The sequence below is a fragment of the Chiroxiphia lanceolata genome, chromosome 1, assembly GCF_009829145.1.
Source record: "Chiroxiphia lanceolata isolate bChiLan1 chromosome 1, bChiLan1.pri, whole genome shotgun sequence".
Taxonomy (NCBI): Eukaryota; Metazoa; Chordata; class Aves; order Passeriformes; family Pipridae; genus Chiroxiphia; species Chiroxiphia lanceolata.
In genome coordinates this window covers 30,577,055-30,594,842 of record NC_045637.1, presented here as the reverse complement: position 1 = coordinate 30,594,842, position 17,788 = coordinate 30,577,055, and the positions used below count along the sequence as shown (strand labels likewise).

Below are 17,788 nucleotides of genomic sequence, written 5' to 3'. Positions count from 1 at the left end.
TTGGACTTGATGATCTCTGAGGTCCCTTCCAACCTGGCTGATTCTATGATTCTATGATTCAAATAGAAGAGAACAAAGAGTACAAGTCAGTGCATTTAGCAGTTAGTGTTTGCATGTAAGTGGTGACTCAAGAAGTTTGGCAACAAGAATCAGACAGGCAGGGTATTTATTAAGAGAAGTAATCACAAAAAAATCCATGATTTCTTAATCACTCAGTTTAAATTTCTGTTCTGAATCTTGGTCTTTCCCCCACAGTAGTCCTGAAACTGCTTTATTTGCCTCAAGATTTAAGTTGTGGGCTGCTGCTTAAGTCATTTAAGCTGACTTAACTTTCAATTTTGTAGTAGCTAATGCTGCATGTGTGTTTTTGTTTTAATTCACACTGCCGTTTCCTTGCCAAGTGGTTATTAGGAAATAAATCTTGGCTTTCAACTGTTCCTAAATTTCCAAAGAAAACCAAAACCATTGTTCTTCAGTCTCAGAGACCACTTGAATCCTCAGTTTCCTGGGTTGTCTTTCTGTCCCTTTAGAGGCAGGGATTTCCAGAGAAGTCCTTACAATAGGGGTTACATTCATTTATCTTCAGTATGATAGTTGGAAATGTTTCCATTCCCCATTACATAAAAGATTTATGGGTTGGCTTTGGATTTTTTAAGTGTTTGGAGTTAAAGTTGCAATCTCTTACATGAAGAGCTAAAGAGAATATGTGGAAGTCTCAATCACAGTTTTACAAAGTTATTACTCCTGCCTCATTGTCACCATAAATAGATGGGGGCTGGAGGGGGTTGTGATGAGTTGACCTTGGCTGGATGCCATGTGCCCACCAAGTCACTCTATCACTCCCCTTCCTGGCTAGACAAGGGAGAGAAAATAAGATGAAAAATGACTGGTGGATTGAGATAAAGAAGTTTACCAAAACAGAAGCGAAAGTTTGCATGTGTATAAGCAAAGAAAGAAAAAAGAGGTATTCAGCAAGTGATGTTCAGCCACTTTCCGGGAAGCAGGGCTTCAGCACCTGTAGTGGTGCTCCAGAAGGCAAACCTCGTAAATAACAAATGCCCCCCCCCCCCTCCTCCTTCCCTTGGCTTTTATACCTGAGCTGATGCCATATGGTATGGAATACTGCTTTGGCTAATTTGGGTCAGCTGGCCTGATTGTGTCCCCTCCCAGGATCTTGCCCACCCTCACACCCTTCATGGGCAGGGGAAATGTCAAAAGACAGTGCTGATGCTGTGCCAGCTCTACTCAGCAGTAGCCAAAACAATGGTGTGCTATCAGCATCTTTCTAGCTATCAGCATCTATCTAGCATCTTTTTCTACCATTGCAGAGCACAGCACTGTGAGGGCTGCTATGGGAAAATGAACTCCATCTCAGCCAGACCCAATAGAGGGGTGTATTGCAGGGAAGCATGACATGTTTGCTTTGCTCTTAACCTCTTCCCTCACGGATTCAGTACAGCAGTCTTATTCCAGTCAAACACATAAGGCTAAGTGCTGTTTCCAGTCAACTGAACAGTTTGAAGTATATCCCACCATTTTTTCAGGTGTTTATTCTGAATACCAAAGTTTTCTCAGAGTAGTTCTGCAGAAAGATGCTTTTAGCACAGATAAAACAGTATTATATATTGGTTTACTGTGAAATAGGAAACAACAGGCTGGCTTAGCTAAAGCTTTCCCAAAGTATTTAGTCCAGGGCAGGTGGCTGGTATGGAAATGTTTGCCTAAACTGACCAGGTTACAAGCAGCTAAGAAACAGGTATTTTAAGAGGGGAAGTACCCAACAGCTGGAAGTTACATTACCAGCTGTGCTTTAAATGACTGGCTGTGAAATAAAGCTAAAAATGGAGTAGTGACAGTCAAAAACTGAACAGCCCAATTCCATATAAGACAAATATTTTATTACCAAAGGAGTTATAATATCAAAGTAAGAAACTGCAAAAGAGTTATAAACAACTATAAAAATACTTATATTTATCCAAAATTAAATATGAACACTTTATTAGTTAAATGCCAATATATTATTCTCTGACAGTATTCACACATTTTAATTCATGGTTGTCTAACAAAACACGTTATATAAAATAACTGCATATAACAAATCACAATCCGAAGCTAAGAAATTCTAGCTCCTCCTGCAGCTAACTATGGGTTAACCAAATTCATAGGGCTAGTGCTGCTAGTCAGCTGAACAAACTTACATTCAGGCCTCTCCTTTTCTGCCTTCCATAGGACTTGCTGTCTTGCCTCTACTTCAGAGAGCAGAAGCATGCTACATCTCTCAGAAATCAGTACCCTAAGTTTTTCAAAAAGTTGACTTCTTCCCTGCTCTTTCCAAACCCAAATCAGTTAGCAGACCCATGTGACCTACACTGAAAACACTTCTATGTCAGCAGAACATACTCAAGATTAGCTGCTGCTTTGATAGATTGTTACTTTTGGATCTTGATGAGTTTTACATAGATATAAAGAAACCAGCTACTTTTCCATACTGTTATCCTCATCTGCAGCTTCTAAGACGATTTTATAAATTGCAGTAGACATGTAAATAGATTGCTTTCATGTGATGGTATTATAAAGTTACTTGAAAAATCAGAATATTCAAAGTAGTTTCCAGAGCACAAAGGTGGGACACAGCCTTCTGTAGAGTTCTTTGTTTCACATGCTGGTCTTTTATTTCCACTTCTTGGATTTCAGCAGCTTGTTCAGCTGTTTCTGCTTATTCCATCTCCAGGAACAAGGTACAGTAGCTTTCCATCAGAATTCTGGCATAAAGTGTTTATATAAGCGAGCAAGGTTACTTGAAGAATGCATATAAAATGCAAAGGTACCAAGTAATGCCACTTCAAAAGAAAAGAACAGGATTCACCTGGAATCACCTGGAAATTATTTTTTCAAATTTATTCCAGCAGGATCTAAGGCTAGATATATTTTCTTTCAGTTCACAAACTTCTTGGTTACATTTCTTTCTGGACTGTTCACCTGTCTCTGTATCTTCTTTATCAAATACATTTACATGTGGACAAATCTGAAAAAGAACAGTTTGTATTGTTAATTGAGGACTGCTTATTCTATTCCTACAGACATCTTTTAAAATAACCCATTCTGTTACATTTCAATAAATACTGCAGGTACCATGCATGGTAAGCCAGAAAGCTGGGCTGCTCACAAAGCAAGCCATGGCAGTACACAGCCTGCATCACCCTGATGTTCTCACTCTGAACAGAGCCCTGCTGCCACCCCTGCCCATGGGACTGGGAGAACGTGGCTTTAATACACAGTAAACTAGGACAGCTGAAACCAGTGTGTCCAACTGAGATCATGTATGTCCTCTATCAGTGGTTTAAAATTTATCCTCCATTATCTGAAGGACAGGGAAAATAAAGCCAATTAAATTGTGAGCCAAACTTCGACTGCATGTGTTGAGACTGGTGGAACAAGACAGGCTTGTTCTAGGGGCTGGTGCTGTGGCCTAGTATTCAGGATCTTAAACAGAAAAAACTACTGTGGTTCCTTTTTCATATTCAATGGCTACTCATAATTTTTTACTAAATTATTTTAATTGGTCTTCAAAATAAAAACAGGCATCCATGAGGTTAGGTAGGAGTTGCAAGGGTGACACTCTGACTTCTATGACTTTGACTGGGATACCTTTTAAAGTAAGGCAAACAGTGGATTCAGCACAGGTGACTAAGCAAATCATCTAACATTACTTTGAAGATGTGGTCCCAGATTATAAAGGTCTCTCCATTTCAATGAGTAAAAGAATGAGTTAAATGCAGCCTTCAATCCAACTATTTAAGCATTATATCCTATGGTGCTATGTGGAGACTTTTTGATGTTGGTTAATATTTTTGTGTTCAATAGATAACACTGAGCCACACTTAAAAGAACGCTCTCCCTTTGCTAAGGTAGCCTGTAGATAATTGTGCTATGTTTGAGTGACACATTAAAAAGAAGATTCTGCCAATGGCTAAAAATCCAATTATTATCATGCCTAACTGTTCTTATTGAATTTAAGATACTGTAGTTAAAATAAAGACCAAAGAGATTATGGAAAAGAGACAAACTCCCCCCTAACTGTTAAAACAAACCAGATTAAACATTACTCTTAGGGTAGAACCCCAATGAGAAGTAACAACTATGATTTTATACACTGGAGAAGCTAAACACCTTCGCACGAGTCTGGCCTTTGTCTTTTACTGGAGAATTAACTCAGGTATTTCAGTACTGAACCACAGTAGATATCTTCACCATAGAATTCCAGAGGATCGTTTTACTTAGTCTTTGCACTGGGCTTAATGTCTGTGATAAGACATGTGCTATACAGAGCAAAATTCCTCTTGCATATAATGTGTATATAGTTGTAAATTTGAGAGGTAGATGTGATAGTCTGTGTTGAATAGCTCTAAGCAATAAGTCAAAAAGGTAAAATAAACTGTAGAACATCATTACCACTTACTTTTTCTTTTCTGTGTCCTTCACATTTGCACTTCAGAACCTGTAATGTCCCACATGAGACGAATGCTGCTTTCCATCTAAAGGCTTTGCTGATTTTTTGCTTATGAAAGAATCTGAGCATGTTGCATGCCATGCTCTGTAGTGATTCTATTTCCTGTAAAGGGAGAAACAAAAATATGTCCTGAAAGGTCTGCACCATTGATTCTTTGCAATGTTGGTTTATCTTTAAAAAAAAAACCCTCCATCAATTACCATTAGTTTCTTTTGCTTTCATAGTGCTAATCTTTTCCAATAAAACGCATAAGTACTCTAATGTACCTGCCATGTCTTCAAAATATTTAAAGAAGCAATTTGTAGTAGTAATAATAATAGCATAAGGATGTTAGGGAGAAATCACAGCCATAATGTAATCAATTGATGCTGTTAGAAAAACAGGAAGTGATTTTTGGAGTCAGTCCTTCTATCAAGTCATGATAAAATCTGCAGCAACGGCTGACAGTTGTGCTTTCTGCCATTTGAGATGTGCCCAAACTATTATTTAAAGCTTTCAGATCTGAAATGGAAAGCTTAGCTAATAAAAGTTTCTGTAGAAAAATAAAAACAGCGGTTGGGAAATTTTAATGTTTAATTCCATTTCCATTGTACTATTTGTACAGAAAAATCTTTATAGTAGAAAAAAAAATCCACATTTCTTGGATATGGAATTGCTTAATATTTTAATTTTAAAAATATCAGTTTTCTTGACAAATTCTATGATTCCAGAGTCATGAAAAAGAACAACCCTAAAAATTATGATTTGACTATTAAAAGGCTATATTACTCTCTATCACAATATTTTTTTCAGGGACTGGAGTGTACAGAGAACTCATTTGATTTTATACTCTCTGAATTCTGAGAAGTTAAATTTTACCTGAGTATCGTTGCAGAAAAACACTTTGATATTTCCGGGTTTTTTGTTCTTGCAGCACCTGTCACGATTCTGAGCAGATATATTTACCTGTAAAATATCGTATATGTTTAGACATGGAAGTACTTTTAATCAAGTGAGGAAGTTTTCTGCCTAACAGCCAGTGATGTCAACAGTAAATCGTTCTGTAGCATCTCCTCGGTTGGGGTAGCAGTGTTAGTGTACAATTCTGAGCTCTACCTCAGCAAGCAGGAAAATAAAACCCCAATCCAGCTACACTATCTAAAGGTATTCACAGAATCACACAGAATCACAAAATGGCCAAGGCTGGAAGGAGCCCATCTGGTCCCATGCCCCTGCTGAGACAGGGCCCCTAGAGCCAGTTGCCTAGGACCATATCCAGATGGGGTTTGAATATCTCCAAGGATGTAGATTCCCTTGGAAACTTGTGCCAGTGCTCAGTCACCCTCACAATGAAAAAGTATTTCCTGATGTTCAGAGGGAACCACTTGTGTTTCTGTTTTTGCCCACTGCCCCTTGTCCTATTCCTGGGCACCACTGAGAAGAACCTGTCTCTGTACTCTTTGCCCCCTCTCTTCAGGTATTTATACACATAAATGAGATCGCCCTAAGCCTTCTTTTCTCCAGGCTGAACAGTCCCAGCTCTCTCAGCCTTTCTTTATTAGACAGATGCTCCAGTCTGTTCATTGTCTTCACGGCTTTTTGCTGGACTCTCTCCAGTAGCTCCTTATTTCTCTTGTATGGGGAAGCCCAGAATTGGACATAAATCTGTTAAATTTAAATCTTCCTATTCTATCAAATTACTTTGTTCTTTGGCAATTTTGAAACATACAGAAATGTTTAAATCTTAAATCTCTTGAATTTTAACACTGAATACATTAAATACAATGTTCGTCAATGTTCATCTCCATAATACATGACCCAGGCTCTAAACAGCTACAGCACTCACTTTGCTATGTACTAACAGAATATGGCTTAAGCAATATCACTTGCTCCTTTGTGTGACTATAATCTTTATCAATGGTTTAATCTCTGTTGTTTTTTTCTTTTACTTTCACACTTGTCATCAAGATGTCAATGGAACCCAACTCAACAAAAGCTTCGTTTTCTTCTTCAGCCTGTATTCATATAGCCCAATGCAACCAGAAAGGCTTTGAAAAAGGCAGCTCATGACAATATTGTGTTAGATCTCCTCACTTAGGCGTCTATATGAACACATTAGACAACTTAATTCCTAAAGTTTTTATGTATATTTTCATGTAACAGTGTCTATATTTTGGAAGGTCACCCAAGATAAACAGAATTTCATCCAGGAAGTGTTTTCAAAACCAGGACTTTAGGGAGTCAAATATTGACTGGGGAAAAAAACCAAACCAAACAACCAAAAAACCCCCAATAAAACCAAACAAAAAAAGTCAAACCAACAACATTTGGAAGCTAATCTAATTTGGAAGCACGTCTTTGCTTGCACCACAACAGAATGAAGTTTTGCTGCAGTCACACAGCACCAAAAGTTATAAATAAATAATTAATTGCACAAATAAATAAATAACCAAATAAGTAATCACCCTGAAACCTATATATCTACAACTTCAGTTGCTAACTGCTACGGGATTTACCCATTCCCACTGGCTTCCTCAGATCACCTTTAGTATAACACACAGTAACCACTTATGAAGACAGTTTATTGGCTGTGACTAAACCAACCTAAGGGAAATCTGGACCTCAGAAAAGTCATTAGTGAAAATTAAATTACCTTACAGAGATCTACTATGTAGCCCACTAGTAATCTCCATAACTGCTTCAAACATCAGGATGAGGGACTGAAAGCTATTGACTTTGGCTCTGCAATTGTAGGGAAGTGCCTAGTGGGCAGTTGCTATCACCCACACAGCACTGATTTTACATATAAGACAAATGAATCTCTCTTAAACTGGGAAAAATAAAGATAGAAAAATGAAGAAACTTGGGCAGTAGTTACTGGTACATGCCTGTTCTAGGAAGTAAAAGCTTCAGAATTCAGTACATTCCCATTAGTTTCACAAACATTAATTCATTATTTATTTATTTATTTATTTTCATAACTTTTTATTTTCATACAGTCTCCTAAAAAACTCCATGTCTTAAAAAAAGCCTCCATAATATTTATTAAAAAATTACAATTAAAAAAAAAAAAAAGGAAAAAAAAAAGATAAGTACTTTCAAAATGTACCTGGAAGAATGGCATTGTTCCATTCAAATCCTTGATGACATCATAAGGCACCAACTACATCAAGCTCTATCCTACAATTGGGCAGTGGCAAAACACTGCCACCTCCAGCCCAGGAAATTCCTCCAGTCTCCCTGACCCTGCAGTTTGAGTGGAGCTGGGATGCACCTCATGCCTCTCTACCACAGGAAGATAGCAAGATCTGCTTCCCAAAGGCTCTTATTTCTGTCATATTATTTTCTCTGATAGGTCAGCTATCCTGTAACTGCTCACCAAGAGGGTTTATTTTTGTTCTGTAGGAGATACTTGTTTTTGTCAGCAATAAGACAACAAACTGAAGGGAAGAGTTGTCTATTCTAATATGACCATGAATATTTTCTCCAACTTTGGTGCCTTGTTCAGGGTAAGGTCCCTTATCTCTCTTCATAATCTTAACAAACACAACATGATCAGAATGTTAAATGATCATTCTCTGACCCTAGAAGTATTTTGTTTCCAGATGAGGGCTGATGTGTCTTGGTAGAGGAAGGTTGGAAACCACTGGCATAGTGCTCTGAAGAATAGTGGTGGATCATAAGTGTGAAGAAATACAGTGGCTTCTGATTTCACCTTTGGAAAAGCACTGTATACAATTTTGGATTTCATGCAAACACATCTTGGTTTAAGACTGCAACAGAATGGTGAATTCTCACTGAGTGACAACCTGTCAGAAAAAATCCCATTTTCATGGAAATGCCTCTGCTAATCCAACTATGGTGTTTTCTCCCATGAAAATCTTGACAGATGAATTTAATTGTTAATAAATAATTCACGAAGAACACTTGGAAGGTAAGTTTTGGGCACAGATCAGTAAAGTGTTGTGATACTGTTTTGCCAACTTAGAAAAGTTCATTCTTTGTTGGCTAAATAAGATTATTAATAGGTAAAATAAAAAGGAATTTTATTTTCATATGAATTTTGTGCCTCTATGCGTTTGTTTTCGATGGACAACATAAAACTTCAGTCAAGAAGTCTACAATTAGTAGAACAAATTACAAGTTGTGTAATGTTTTCTTCTTTTGATAAAAACATACAAACAGAAGTAGTCATGAAATTACTTTAGAAAAGAGTACCTTTTAATTCAATATATCATCCCATTTATGGCCAAATGGTACATGTGTCTAACTAGATGATGCACAGGCACAAATACCTGTATCACAGTATTCGTACATGCAAACAGGCAGCATCCACAGATTTCAGAGATTTTAGAGAGACTAAATTGTCACACCCCCTCAAATAAAGCCACTATTCCAGGATAATGTGTGGTTTTAAATTGGTCTTTTCTTGTGTGTTAATGTTAGAGCTTTTATTAATATTTTCTATCATCTAAAAATAATCATTTTTTTGAAAGCCCAAGAGCTATTACCTACCAGCTCGCTGATGTCGTGAATTAGTATGTTTTCATACTTCACATGGATTTCAGTTGTTTTATTTTCCATTGCGCAACTAGATGAATTCACTGGAGACAGAACAAGGAGCAGTGGCAGAACTGGAAGAGTAGATCTAAAAAAGGCTGGATTACAAGAAGAACAGTTAAATATACATTAAATGCCCCAGAGTGTATGTTTTATTTACCAATACATTCTGTAATCTGTTGAAATAGTTTAAAAGGGATATTTGTACCAACAAATGACTAATCCTTTCTTGAGAGAAGGATTCTGCTCCAGATTAAGACACTGTTTGGGTGTCCAAACTCCCTCATACTCAGATGATTCAGCCAGCATTAGTAAGAGAACAAAACTACTGAGCTGACCAGCAACTTGGCAACTGCTTGGGCTGAATTCATCTCCAGGCTTCACTGCAAGCATTGACAAGGTCTCTCCATTGACCATAACCGGCCCATAACCAACCCATAACCACCTCAGGCATATGTAGACAAGTAAGTGTCTTAGTCAAATAAGTTTAGACGTCCAAGTGTCTTAACCTGCAGCTGAATCTCATCCTGTCCATTTTTCATTTGATAAATTCTACAAATCCCCACAAACACATCTTTACATCAAAGGTGTGTTTAAAACATTTTCATGCTGACCAAATGTACGAAGCCATACTAATGGCGATAACATGAGATAAAGCAGAAGCACAACCTTCTCTTCAAGATTTTTGTTTTGGAACAAATCTTGCTGTCCCCCTCTTTGTTTCTCCCTTCAGTGTACTGTCTGGCTTTGCTCAGATCCCTGGTCTTCTGTCTTTGGATGATATCCAGGAAAATATGAGTTCTGTGAGGATAGGCTGAGAGAAAAGACCAAAATATCAAAAGACCCCAAAGTGACTGACAGGGTAACAGAAGGCTGCAGGTGACTGACCTGGTACTTGAAATGAAGAACTAGGTACATTAGGAAGCTCATAACTGCACTATGGTCTACAGCTCAACTAGCTAGGATGATGCTTAAATGGAAGGTTTTGACAAAAAAGCAAAGCTAGAAATTTCTGATGGGGGACTAGTGAAGATCACAGCAGATTGCTGGACTAGTACGAGCTGTTTCTGCCCATCTCTGCTACTGAGTAAGAAGAACAACTGCATAAGGAGTAACTATGGGGTAGGAGGCAGGAAAGGAAGAAGGGATGCCCTGACCCTAGCTGCTACTGTTCTTCCTCTACGGCGAGGATGGGCTGTTGGGTACAACCAACCCTGCACTCAATAGATGGACACCTCTGGATCTGGGCACCACTTGCAAATCACAGCCTCAGAGAGAAATCTTCAACAACTAAGAAGAAAGCAATGAAACTTGACCATAATTTTTGCTGACCCACCTAACCTCCGTGATGCAAGAACCCCAAGACACACCACATGCTTCCAGCCATTAAAACAAACACAACCCATCCCAACCAACTCCAAACACAGAGCATATGCTTCAAAGAAGAAAGCATACCACTTTTCCTGACTACCAAAACCTTGTTTTTCTGATAGATTGCTTGTGAACACGCTGTGGTGTACACCTATGTCCTAGAAAAAGGACTGGAAAAGTTTTACATGTACGAGCTAAATCACAGAATTCTTCTTGTTGCAAGCTGCCAAATTTTAATGGGAAATTTGATGGATTGAAAACCAAATTTTCTAACCTTTTCAATATACTGATCAATGGAGGTCTATTAGTTTCTCAAAAAAAAAATCTAGCCTGAAAAACTAAGTGGATCTTAAATGGATCCTACATGTATAAATACAAAAACCATGTAAGGCGACTCTATTATGATCTTCAAGATCCAAGTGGACACACCTGACTTCCACTTTGTAAATCTCAATGCTAACTATAACTGTGTTGAGCAAATTATCAGTTTGAAGGACTAAGATTTAACATTTTAAAAGATGTTCAAAAACATGCAAGAACTCAATTACAGGACATTTTTCCAATCTCCATTGCACCTCTTGATTCCAGTGCAAAAAAAAAGAACTGCAATGCTAGTTTGCATTGTAGCAGTAATACAAGCAACTTGGATATGCTGCTTCACAAACATGCTTCAAGAGACAAAAATAAAAATTTTCTAATTTAAAACCAATCTAACTGACTCCATCACTTAAAATTCGGTTTGTTCAGCAACAAGTGGAGACAACAGGTGAAAACCGCAAGGTCACTTTTACTTCTTTATTTTTACTTTCTCTGTATTGTACAGATTGTGGGCCTTTTTTAAAATGAGGAAATTACAGAATCAAGGCAGATAGTGAGTTGCCTGCTTGTGAAGTCCCTTAAGCCTTTGCGGGACCAGGGTCGAATCTGTTCAGACATTTCTGAATGAGTCCTCTGGAAGAACCATTAGATGAGTGTCATAAAAAGTTCTGGGAGCTTTACACTGAAAATCGAAAGGGTAACTTCAAAAGAAGAAGAATTTATAGCACTCCATATGACCAGCACTTCAAAAGAAAGAGAATCTGTATTTCTGGTAATACCCCATCTTTTCCGTAAACTCCCAGAAACTCCTAAGTCATATCTGGAAAGCCCCAAAAATTCTCCCAGAAAAGACGGGAAGATTTAGTATTCCAATATTTCCAAATAATTGGAAAAACCCTCTTGGATTTTTAATTTAAAAAACCCCTCCTGTGCATGCAGCCCGAGGCGCGCCCGCAGCGGAATCCCCGCAGCAGCCCCGGTCAGCCACAATCCACCCTCGCCTCGGCGGGCGGCATCCTCTGCCCCTGGACCCGCTCCGCAGCCCGCAGTCCCCGGGCAGCGGGTCGCTGCCAGCTGTTCTCCGTCTGCCCCCCGGAACCCGTGCTCAGGGGCGGGCGGGCGCTCCGCGAGTGAGACCCGAGGGCAAAGCACCGCCGGCGCTGCGCGGCACCTGCTTCGGGCGCGCCCACGGGGCGGCAGATGCCCACAGCGAGGCAGATGCCCACAGGGAAGCTGGTGCCTCCAGCGAAGCTGGTGCCCACAGGGTGGCAGATGCCCACAGCGAGGCAGGTGGCCACAGGGAAGCTGGTGCCCGCGGTGGGTGCAGCGATGACCGGCGCGGGGTAATGCTTCCCGCAGCTCCCCCGCCCCGCGCCGTCCCGCTGCCTCTGCCATTCCGGAGCTCCGCTTCCCGGCAGCAGGCGGGATGGGAACCGGACGCTTTTACTTTCATTCTACGGGGAAAACTGAAAAAAAAAGCAAAACTGGGAATTTCCCTGACCGTCACCATGGGTTTAAAAGGCACCGGGCGGCACTGCGCCAGCACAGCAGGCGAGACGGCGCGGAGACAGCGGAGCCGGTGAGGAGCCAGCGCGGCCGGGGGTGCGGAGCGGCGCGGCGGAGCCCAGCCCAGCGCGGGAGGCAGGTGGAGCGGGGCGCCCGTGGAGCGGGCTCTTCCCGCCGCCGCCTTCGGAGCGGAGCGGTGCGGTGCGGGGCTCGCTCCTTACCATGGAACATGGTCCGCGGGGAGGATGTCAGGGAGCTGCGCCGACGGCTCCGCGGTCATGGTGGCGGCGCCGTGTCGCCCATGACGCCCGCAGCCCGCGGAGCGCCGCGCAGGGGCCGAGAGGGGCCGCGGCGGCCGGGCGGGGCTCAGCAGCCCCCGGCCGCCCGCCCGCCGAGCGGGGTCGCGGCGCTGTCAGAGGCGGCGGCGGGACGGCCGGGCTTTGCCTTTCCCATGGGGCTCCGCCGGCCGCAGGTACTTTCACTTTCTGCTCCGCCGCGGCGGAGCTGCCCGCGGCTCGGCGGGCGGCGGCCCGGCCGCCGGGGCTGGAGGCATCCCCGCTCCGCTGCCGCAGGGTCGGGAGCGCCCGGGACGGACGGCGCGGAGCGGCTATGGCGGGGCCGAGCCGTGCCGGCGGGGTTACATAGAGCCCCAGCTACACGCCCAGTGCCGTGTGTGCGGCCAGGGAGGGAAGGATGGACCTTGGCAGTGCGCGTGGAAAGATCCGCTCATACGCGGGGAGGATATCCTAAAAAAAAAAAAAAAAAAACAACACACAACACCACTCCGTGTTGTGGAGTCGCGCTTTTGGAGGAGAGGCTTGGTCTGAGAGGTGCTGCGCTGCCCCGTCGCTCCCTCAGCTGCCCCTGGGTGGGTTGTGGGAGGCGCGACTGCCAAGAGGGCTCCGTGTCAGTTCAAGGGTTACTCCAGGCTTTTGGCACGGGGTCAGAAGCGGAAGGTGGATGTTTTTTTTCGGAGTTCTTCGTGTTGTTCCTCCTCCCCCCCCACCCTACCGGCGGCAAAGTTCATTCTGAGAAATATGAAAGGATTAAGAAAGGATGGAGAATGGCTCAGGAAGGTGTTTTTCTTTTCCTGCTGTGCGTGAGCACAGAGAGCTAATTCCATAATCCTGCTCCCTTCTCATTAGAGTGCTTTTCTAAGGAGGGAAATAGATATTGGAATGCGACTGTCAAGTAGCAAATATATGGACTGCTCAGGATAGTTTCCTCCCATTCTCTCTCATTGAAGTTGTGCCACTTCCTCCTTCTGTGAGGAGATACTTAGTCCTCTTTATTGACTCTGAATTATACTCTGTTTTGGATTGGCTATACAGTTCTCATGAGTTTTTCTTTGGCAAAATTAATGAATCCTTCTTCAGAAGTATTCTGTCAAGATTCAAAAAGGAGATGGTTTTTCCACCCCTTCAGCTTTGAGCTGGTTGACTTTACTAATAATTGCACATCACTACCATAATACTCAGGCAAAGAATAATGATTGATGTCAACACAGCTCCATACAAGGAGCAAGCACATGTCATTGCTTGTTCCCTTAATGAGTGTGAGGTTGGATGTGATAGATTGTTCAGATCTTGAATCTGGACAAGGATTTTGACTCACTAATAGGAAAATGATCTAGTTCTTACTGTGTCTTAAGTTGTCACTTTTTTTTTCATTGATTGTTTTCTTTTTTGTCTTCTGTCAAATATTGTCTGAAAACATTCCTCTGTATATTTGAATTTGCTACCATGTGCAGGTCAGAAAATGCCACAGGACTCTTGGAGGGGATTTGTACCCGGTGTAATCCAAGCAAATTTATCTGTTTCAAGGGTCTGGCACTTAGAGACTTGCACTTTCAATACTCAAATGTTTTGAAGAAGCTGCACTATAAAGCTCCAGTCATGCAAAACCCCCCAAAATCAGCTTTCCTTCTGGCAGTAGTTCTTCCAGTTTCTTATGACAGTACATGTGTGCTCACAGAATGAGGTAGTTTATGCAGATGTTAGTAAATTGTCAAGGTGTACAATATAAAGGAAAACTTCTTTAGCTGCTTTGCTTATGTTACTTTCTTGGCTGAAACATCAGGAAGACTGATATTTGCTTCAATTTTTTTTTTTTTTTAATAATGTGATTGATGCAAAAAGTCAGCGTAGCAGCTTTACACATTAATGGAAACATGACTCTGAAAGGTGCTGGAGTCTTAAAAGGAATTTTGCTCTCTTCTTCAGTAGTGGCAGAGTCTTATTTTTTTGGGGGGATGAAAAATCTGTTAAATGTATAGGAAACTTCTTCTTCAGTCAAAGTGACAGATAGTTGGTGTGATTTTTACTTTGCCCATATCGTGTATTTGGATCCCAGTCAATCCCTCTTACATGACCTAACCCTGGACTGTGGCATAAACTTGTGATATAGACATTATTTGATATATTTGTATGTAGAGGGTGCTAAAATATTCAAGCTTTTTTTGTGACTTTTATGTACTTTAAAAAATATTTTGAATCACTATATGCACTTTGTTTTCAAAGTGCTTCTTTTAGTGATTTAGCTATGTTTTTTTTCCTGCAGAGCGATAAAATTCAAGTGTTTAGGAGAATATGTTACGCATATTTTTTAAAGGAAAAACAGACACCAACCAGATGTAATATTAGAAGAATTAAAATATAAACCCAATTATGTGAATATCATCTTAACAATACGTTTTTATCAAGAAATCGTGAAAGGACTCCTGAAGATATAAAAGTTTATCCCATCTGAGACTTACCTTGTTTAAATGACTGGTATCAATTTGCCCATTTTGGAAAACACAGTTGGTGCTGAGCTGTAAATAGAGACCTCTCCCTCTGGAGTTGAATTAAGCTGTGACTTGACTGTGGCTGGAGGTGAAACCTTCGGGGAGAGAATAAAACTGAAATATTTCTGTAGAATTTCTAAAATGTTAGGTCTCCCACTTCTCTATAATACCTTGACAATTTTTGGACCTGACCATTTTAATAAGAGATATATCGGCTTTACTATGTAAATAGTTTGACTAAGACTCCAAATAAGTGATCTCTGGAAAGATGTGGTCCAGAGCAGGGCACTGCTGTAAATGTGTGCAGTTTTTTCTTTCACACTGTATTCAAAAATAACTTTTTAAACAATAAAAGAAGGTACTGCATAGCTAACAACTGAAAGGCACCAGTAATTTTATCTGTTCATGTATGAACATATTCCATGATTCTGTTCAGTACACTTCCTGAGCGTAGTTTCTTTAAACAAGTTTAAATTTAGATATCCAGTTGTCCCCTGACCTGGTCAAATTTATTCTTAGAAAAGCAGGCATTACATATAAACCTCCAATAGAATACTAAAATTGTTGGGTAGCTACATGATTGCAAAGCATATAATTTCTTGTTAAGATTCAGTTCTCTAAAGACTAAATACTTCTGAGAATGTTGCTGTCTTTCTGTAGCTGTTACTTGTCAGCTTGAAAAGGTCTTTTGATCATGACTTTAGATTTGACTTCAGGCTGCTTGGAAACTTACAGCACCATTGATTGTATTAGTGTATAACATTAGTTAAAAAGTTATAATTTTTTTATTTGATTTTGGAATAAAATGTACCTGCTGCAGTTGTCACAAACTAATGGGACTCAGGAAAATGTGGCCACTGTTATTGTGTTCTTATTTTTAGGACTAAATATGTCTGACACTTAAATTATTCTCAATTAACTATGGGGGATGGGGAGAAGAAGAGACATATTCTCCCCTACTCCTCCCTCTAAATAAATTAACTGGGATTCGGAGTTACATTTATTGTGCACCCAAAACTCTGATTGATACTTGGGTCTGGGAAGTTCTGATCTTCTGTTGTATTTAGGCAAAACCAAGGGACCTAATCTTGTCATTGCACCAGAACACCCATGGTTTTGAATTACTGTTGCTACTTTTTTTTTCAGTGCTCACCTCAATGACAGGACAAATGACTTGTATACAAAAACACATGAACTGACTGATAAACTGATTATAATGCAGAATTATATCTTACATTCACTCAAATATAATATATGTGTCTCTTTTTCTTTGGTGAGAATTAGATAAAAAGAAGGAAACAGTATTTCTGGAAAATTATTTAGATAAGAGTTGTGAAAGTGTGTGAAGCTCACAGGAAATTTTCATTATCGAGCTGTGGAAAAGAAGGGGTCATTACGTTCTCTTCCTGTCTTGCTGTACAGGAAGATGCTAATAAAGATTTCATCAAAAGCAATATGCCAAATAAAGGTATTTTGAGAAACCACCACCAGGAAGGGGAAGTCTCCTAAGAGCAGCACTACCAATGTGGAGGACATGGTGTGGTGTGAGGCAGCAGTAGTGGGAATCAGGCTCCTCACTCCTGGCTGCCAGGGGCACTACTCATGTTCTCATCCCAGAGCCCGGTGCATGAATCAGGCTTTCCCCTGGCTTCCCTCCGTCACGAGAATTGTTTCTGGTCTTTGTTTGCTGGGGCCTGGGGTGTGCCTGAAACCCAGCTGGTACTGTGCCCCTGGGTCACATCTGCTTGCATCAGCTCCGTGGCGGTGAGAGGCTCCAGTGGGGCAGTCCTCTCCACTGACTGGAGGCTTTTGAGCTGGTGTCTGTTTTGGTGCCTCAGAGGAGACTGAATGTGGGAGAAATTAATATTTCAGCCAGGACAAATTATGAAAATCCTGTTCCTTCTTAGTGAGGCACAGAAGAAACAAGGACTTGGGGGTGGGTTTCTGTCAATGCATATTCTTTTGCTTTTCCTACTTTAAAAAGTGCTATTTTAGGGAGGAGAGGAGGTTTGGTAGTGGATGAGCAGTGGTCCTTGCAGATATAAACCCCTATTGAAATTATGAAAATTTCATTGCATTTCAGGGTCTTGGAGTTTCCTTTGGTTTTGACGTTGTGCTTTTAAAAGCTTCTTTTCCAAAATTATAATCAATTATATTTTATTATTTAAGTAAACCTATGTGTCTTTTACTGGTCTCTCTTTTTTACAAAATTACATGTACAATACAAAAAAGCATTTATGGAACTTTTTAATTTTCCCCTCTCTTCTTCATTGTCCATTATTTGTCTTGAGAAAATGTGTTTAGTGAGTTGGTTTCAGGCAAACTGTTCCTGAAATATTACTCTATTTCTTCCATTTCCTCAATTTCCTTTTCCTTTTTTTTCTTTTTCCTTTTTGATTTTTTTTTTAAGAGAACTGGAAGTCTTCCTCCTGGTTTTGAAGGCAGCTAGAGAGTCACCCTGAAAAGTTACAGCAAAGTCATTGGAACCACTGTGCTGGGGAGTAAAATTAAATCTGCAATTTTTTAGAACCAGTGTCTACCTGAGGAATTAGTTTCAGACATTAAATCTTGGAAATATACTACAAGGTGCTAAAGGGTTTTTTTATCTTTGGTTTGGATTAGTGAATGTGTGTGTCCTGTTACAACAATTCCATTGAAGATTTAGGTCTGTTACTAAATTAATTGAAAGACATTTTTTCTCCATCTGAAAGAAGTGTTTGGTTTTTTGGTTTGGTTTTTTAATCCCTTCTCTGAATAAA

General features: G+C 40.5%; 2 protein-coding genes across 4 annotated transcripts in view; one reads left to right on the top strand and one right to left on the bottom strand.

The window, feature by feature from the left end:
* ZC2HC1A (zinc finger C2HC-type containing 1A) overlaps positions 1-17,788 on the top strand; it is a 67,316-nt gene that overhangs the window by 38,723 nt on the left and 10,805 nt on the right. The window contains exon 10 of one of the 2 annotated variants that reach the window (XM_032692441.1): positions 9,085-9,104. The exons of the other annotated variant lie outside the window; for it this stretch is intronic. Within the exon in view, the coding sequence (XP_032548332.1) occupies positions 9,085-9,088 (4 nt within the window). The 3' untranslated portion in view covers positions 9,089-9,104. Of the gene's footprint in view, positions 1-9,084; positions 9,105-17,788 lie in introns of those variants that run through there. 2 annotated transcript variants of the gene reach the window in all.
* IL7 (interleukin 7) lies at positions 1,889-12,558 on the bottom strand. Of its 2 annotated transcripts, XM_032692464.1 has the most exons (6): positions 12,466-12,558; positions 9,005-9,147; positions 5,369-5,455; positions 4,458-4,612; positions 2,867-3,026; positions 1,889-2,762 (listed from the first exon to the last, which is right to left on the bottom strand). In XM_032692464.1, the coding sequence occupies exons 1-5, from the start codon at positions 12,473-12,475 to the stop codon at positions 2,873-2,875; spliced, it is 549 nt and encodes a 182-aa protein (XP_032548355.1). In that variant the 5' UTR covers positions 12,476-12,558; the 3' UTR covers positions 1,889-2,762; positions 2,867-2,872. The 2 variants fall into 2 exon arrangements, with proteins under 2 accessions (XP_032548355.1, XP_032548365.1); XM_032692474.1 differs by having other exon boundaries at positions 1,890-3,025; positions 4,460-4,612.

What these genes read in the sequence shown, in the direction of transcription:
- IL7 (XM_032692464.1), bottom strand. An exon ending in TTCACGACATCAGCGAGCTG is followed by an intron (nt 5,456 to 9,004) that starts GTAGGTAATAGC and finishes GATATTTTACAG; the next exon opens with GTAAATATATCTGCTCAGAA. An exon ending in GGACACAGAAAAGAAAAAGT is followed by an intron (nt 3,027 to 4,457) that starts AAGTGGTAATGA and finishes TGTTCTTTTTCA; the next exon opens with GATTTGTCCACATGTAAATG.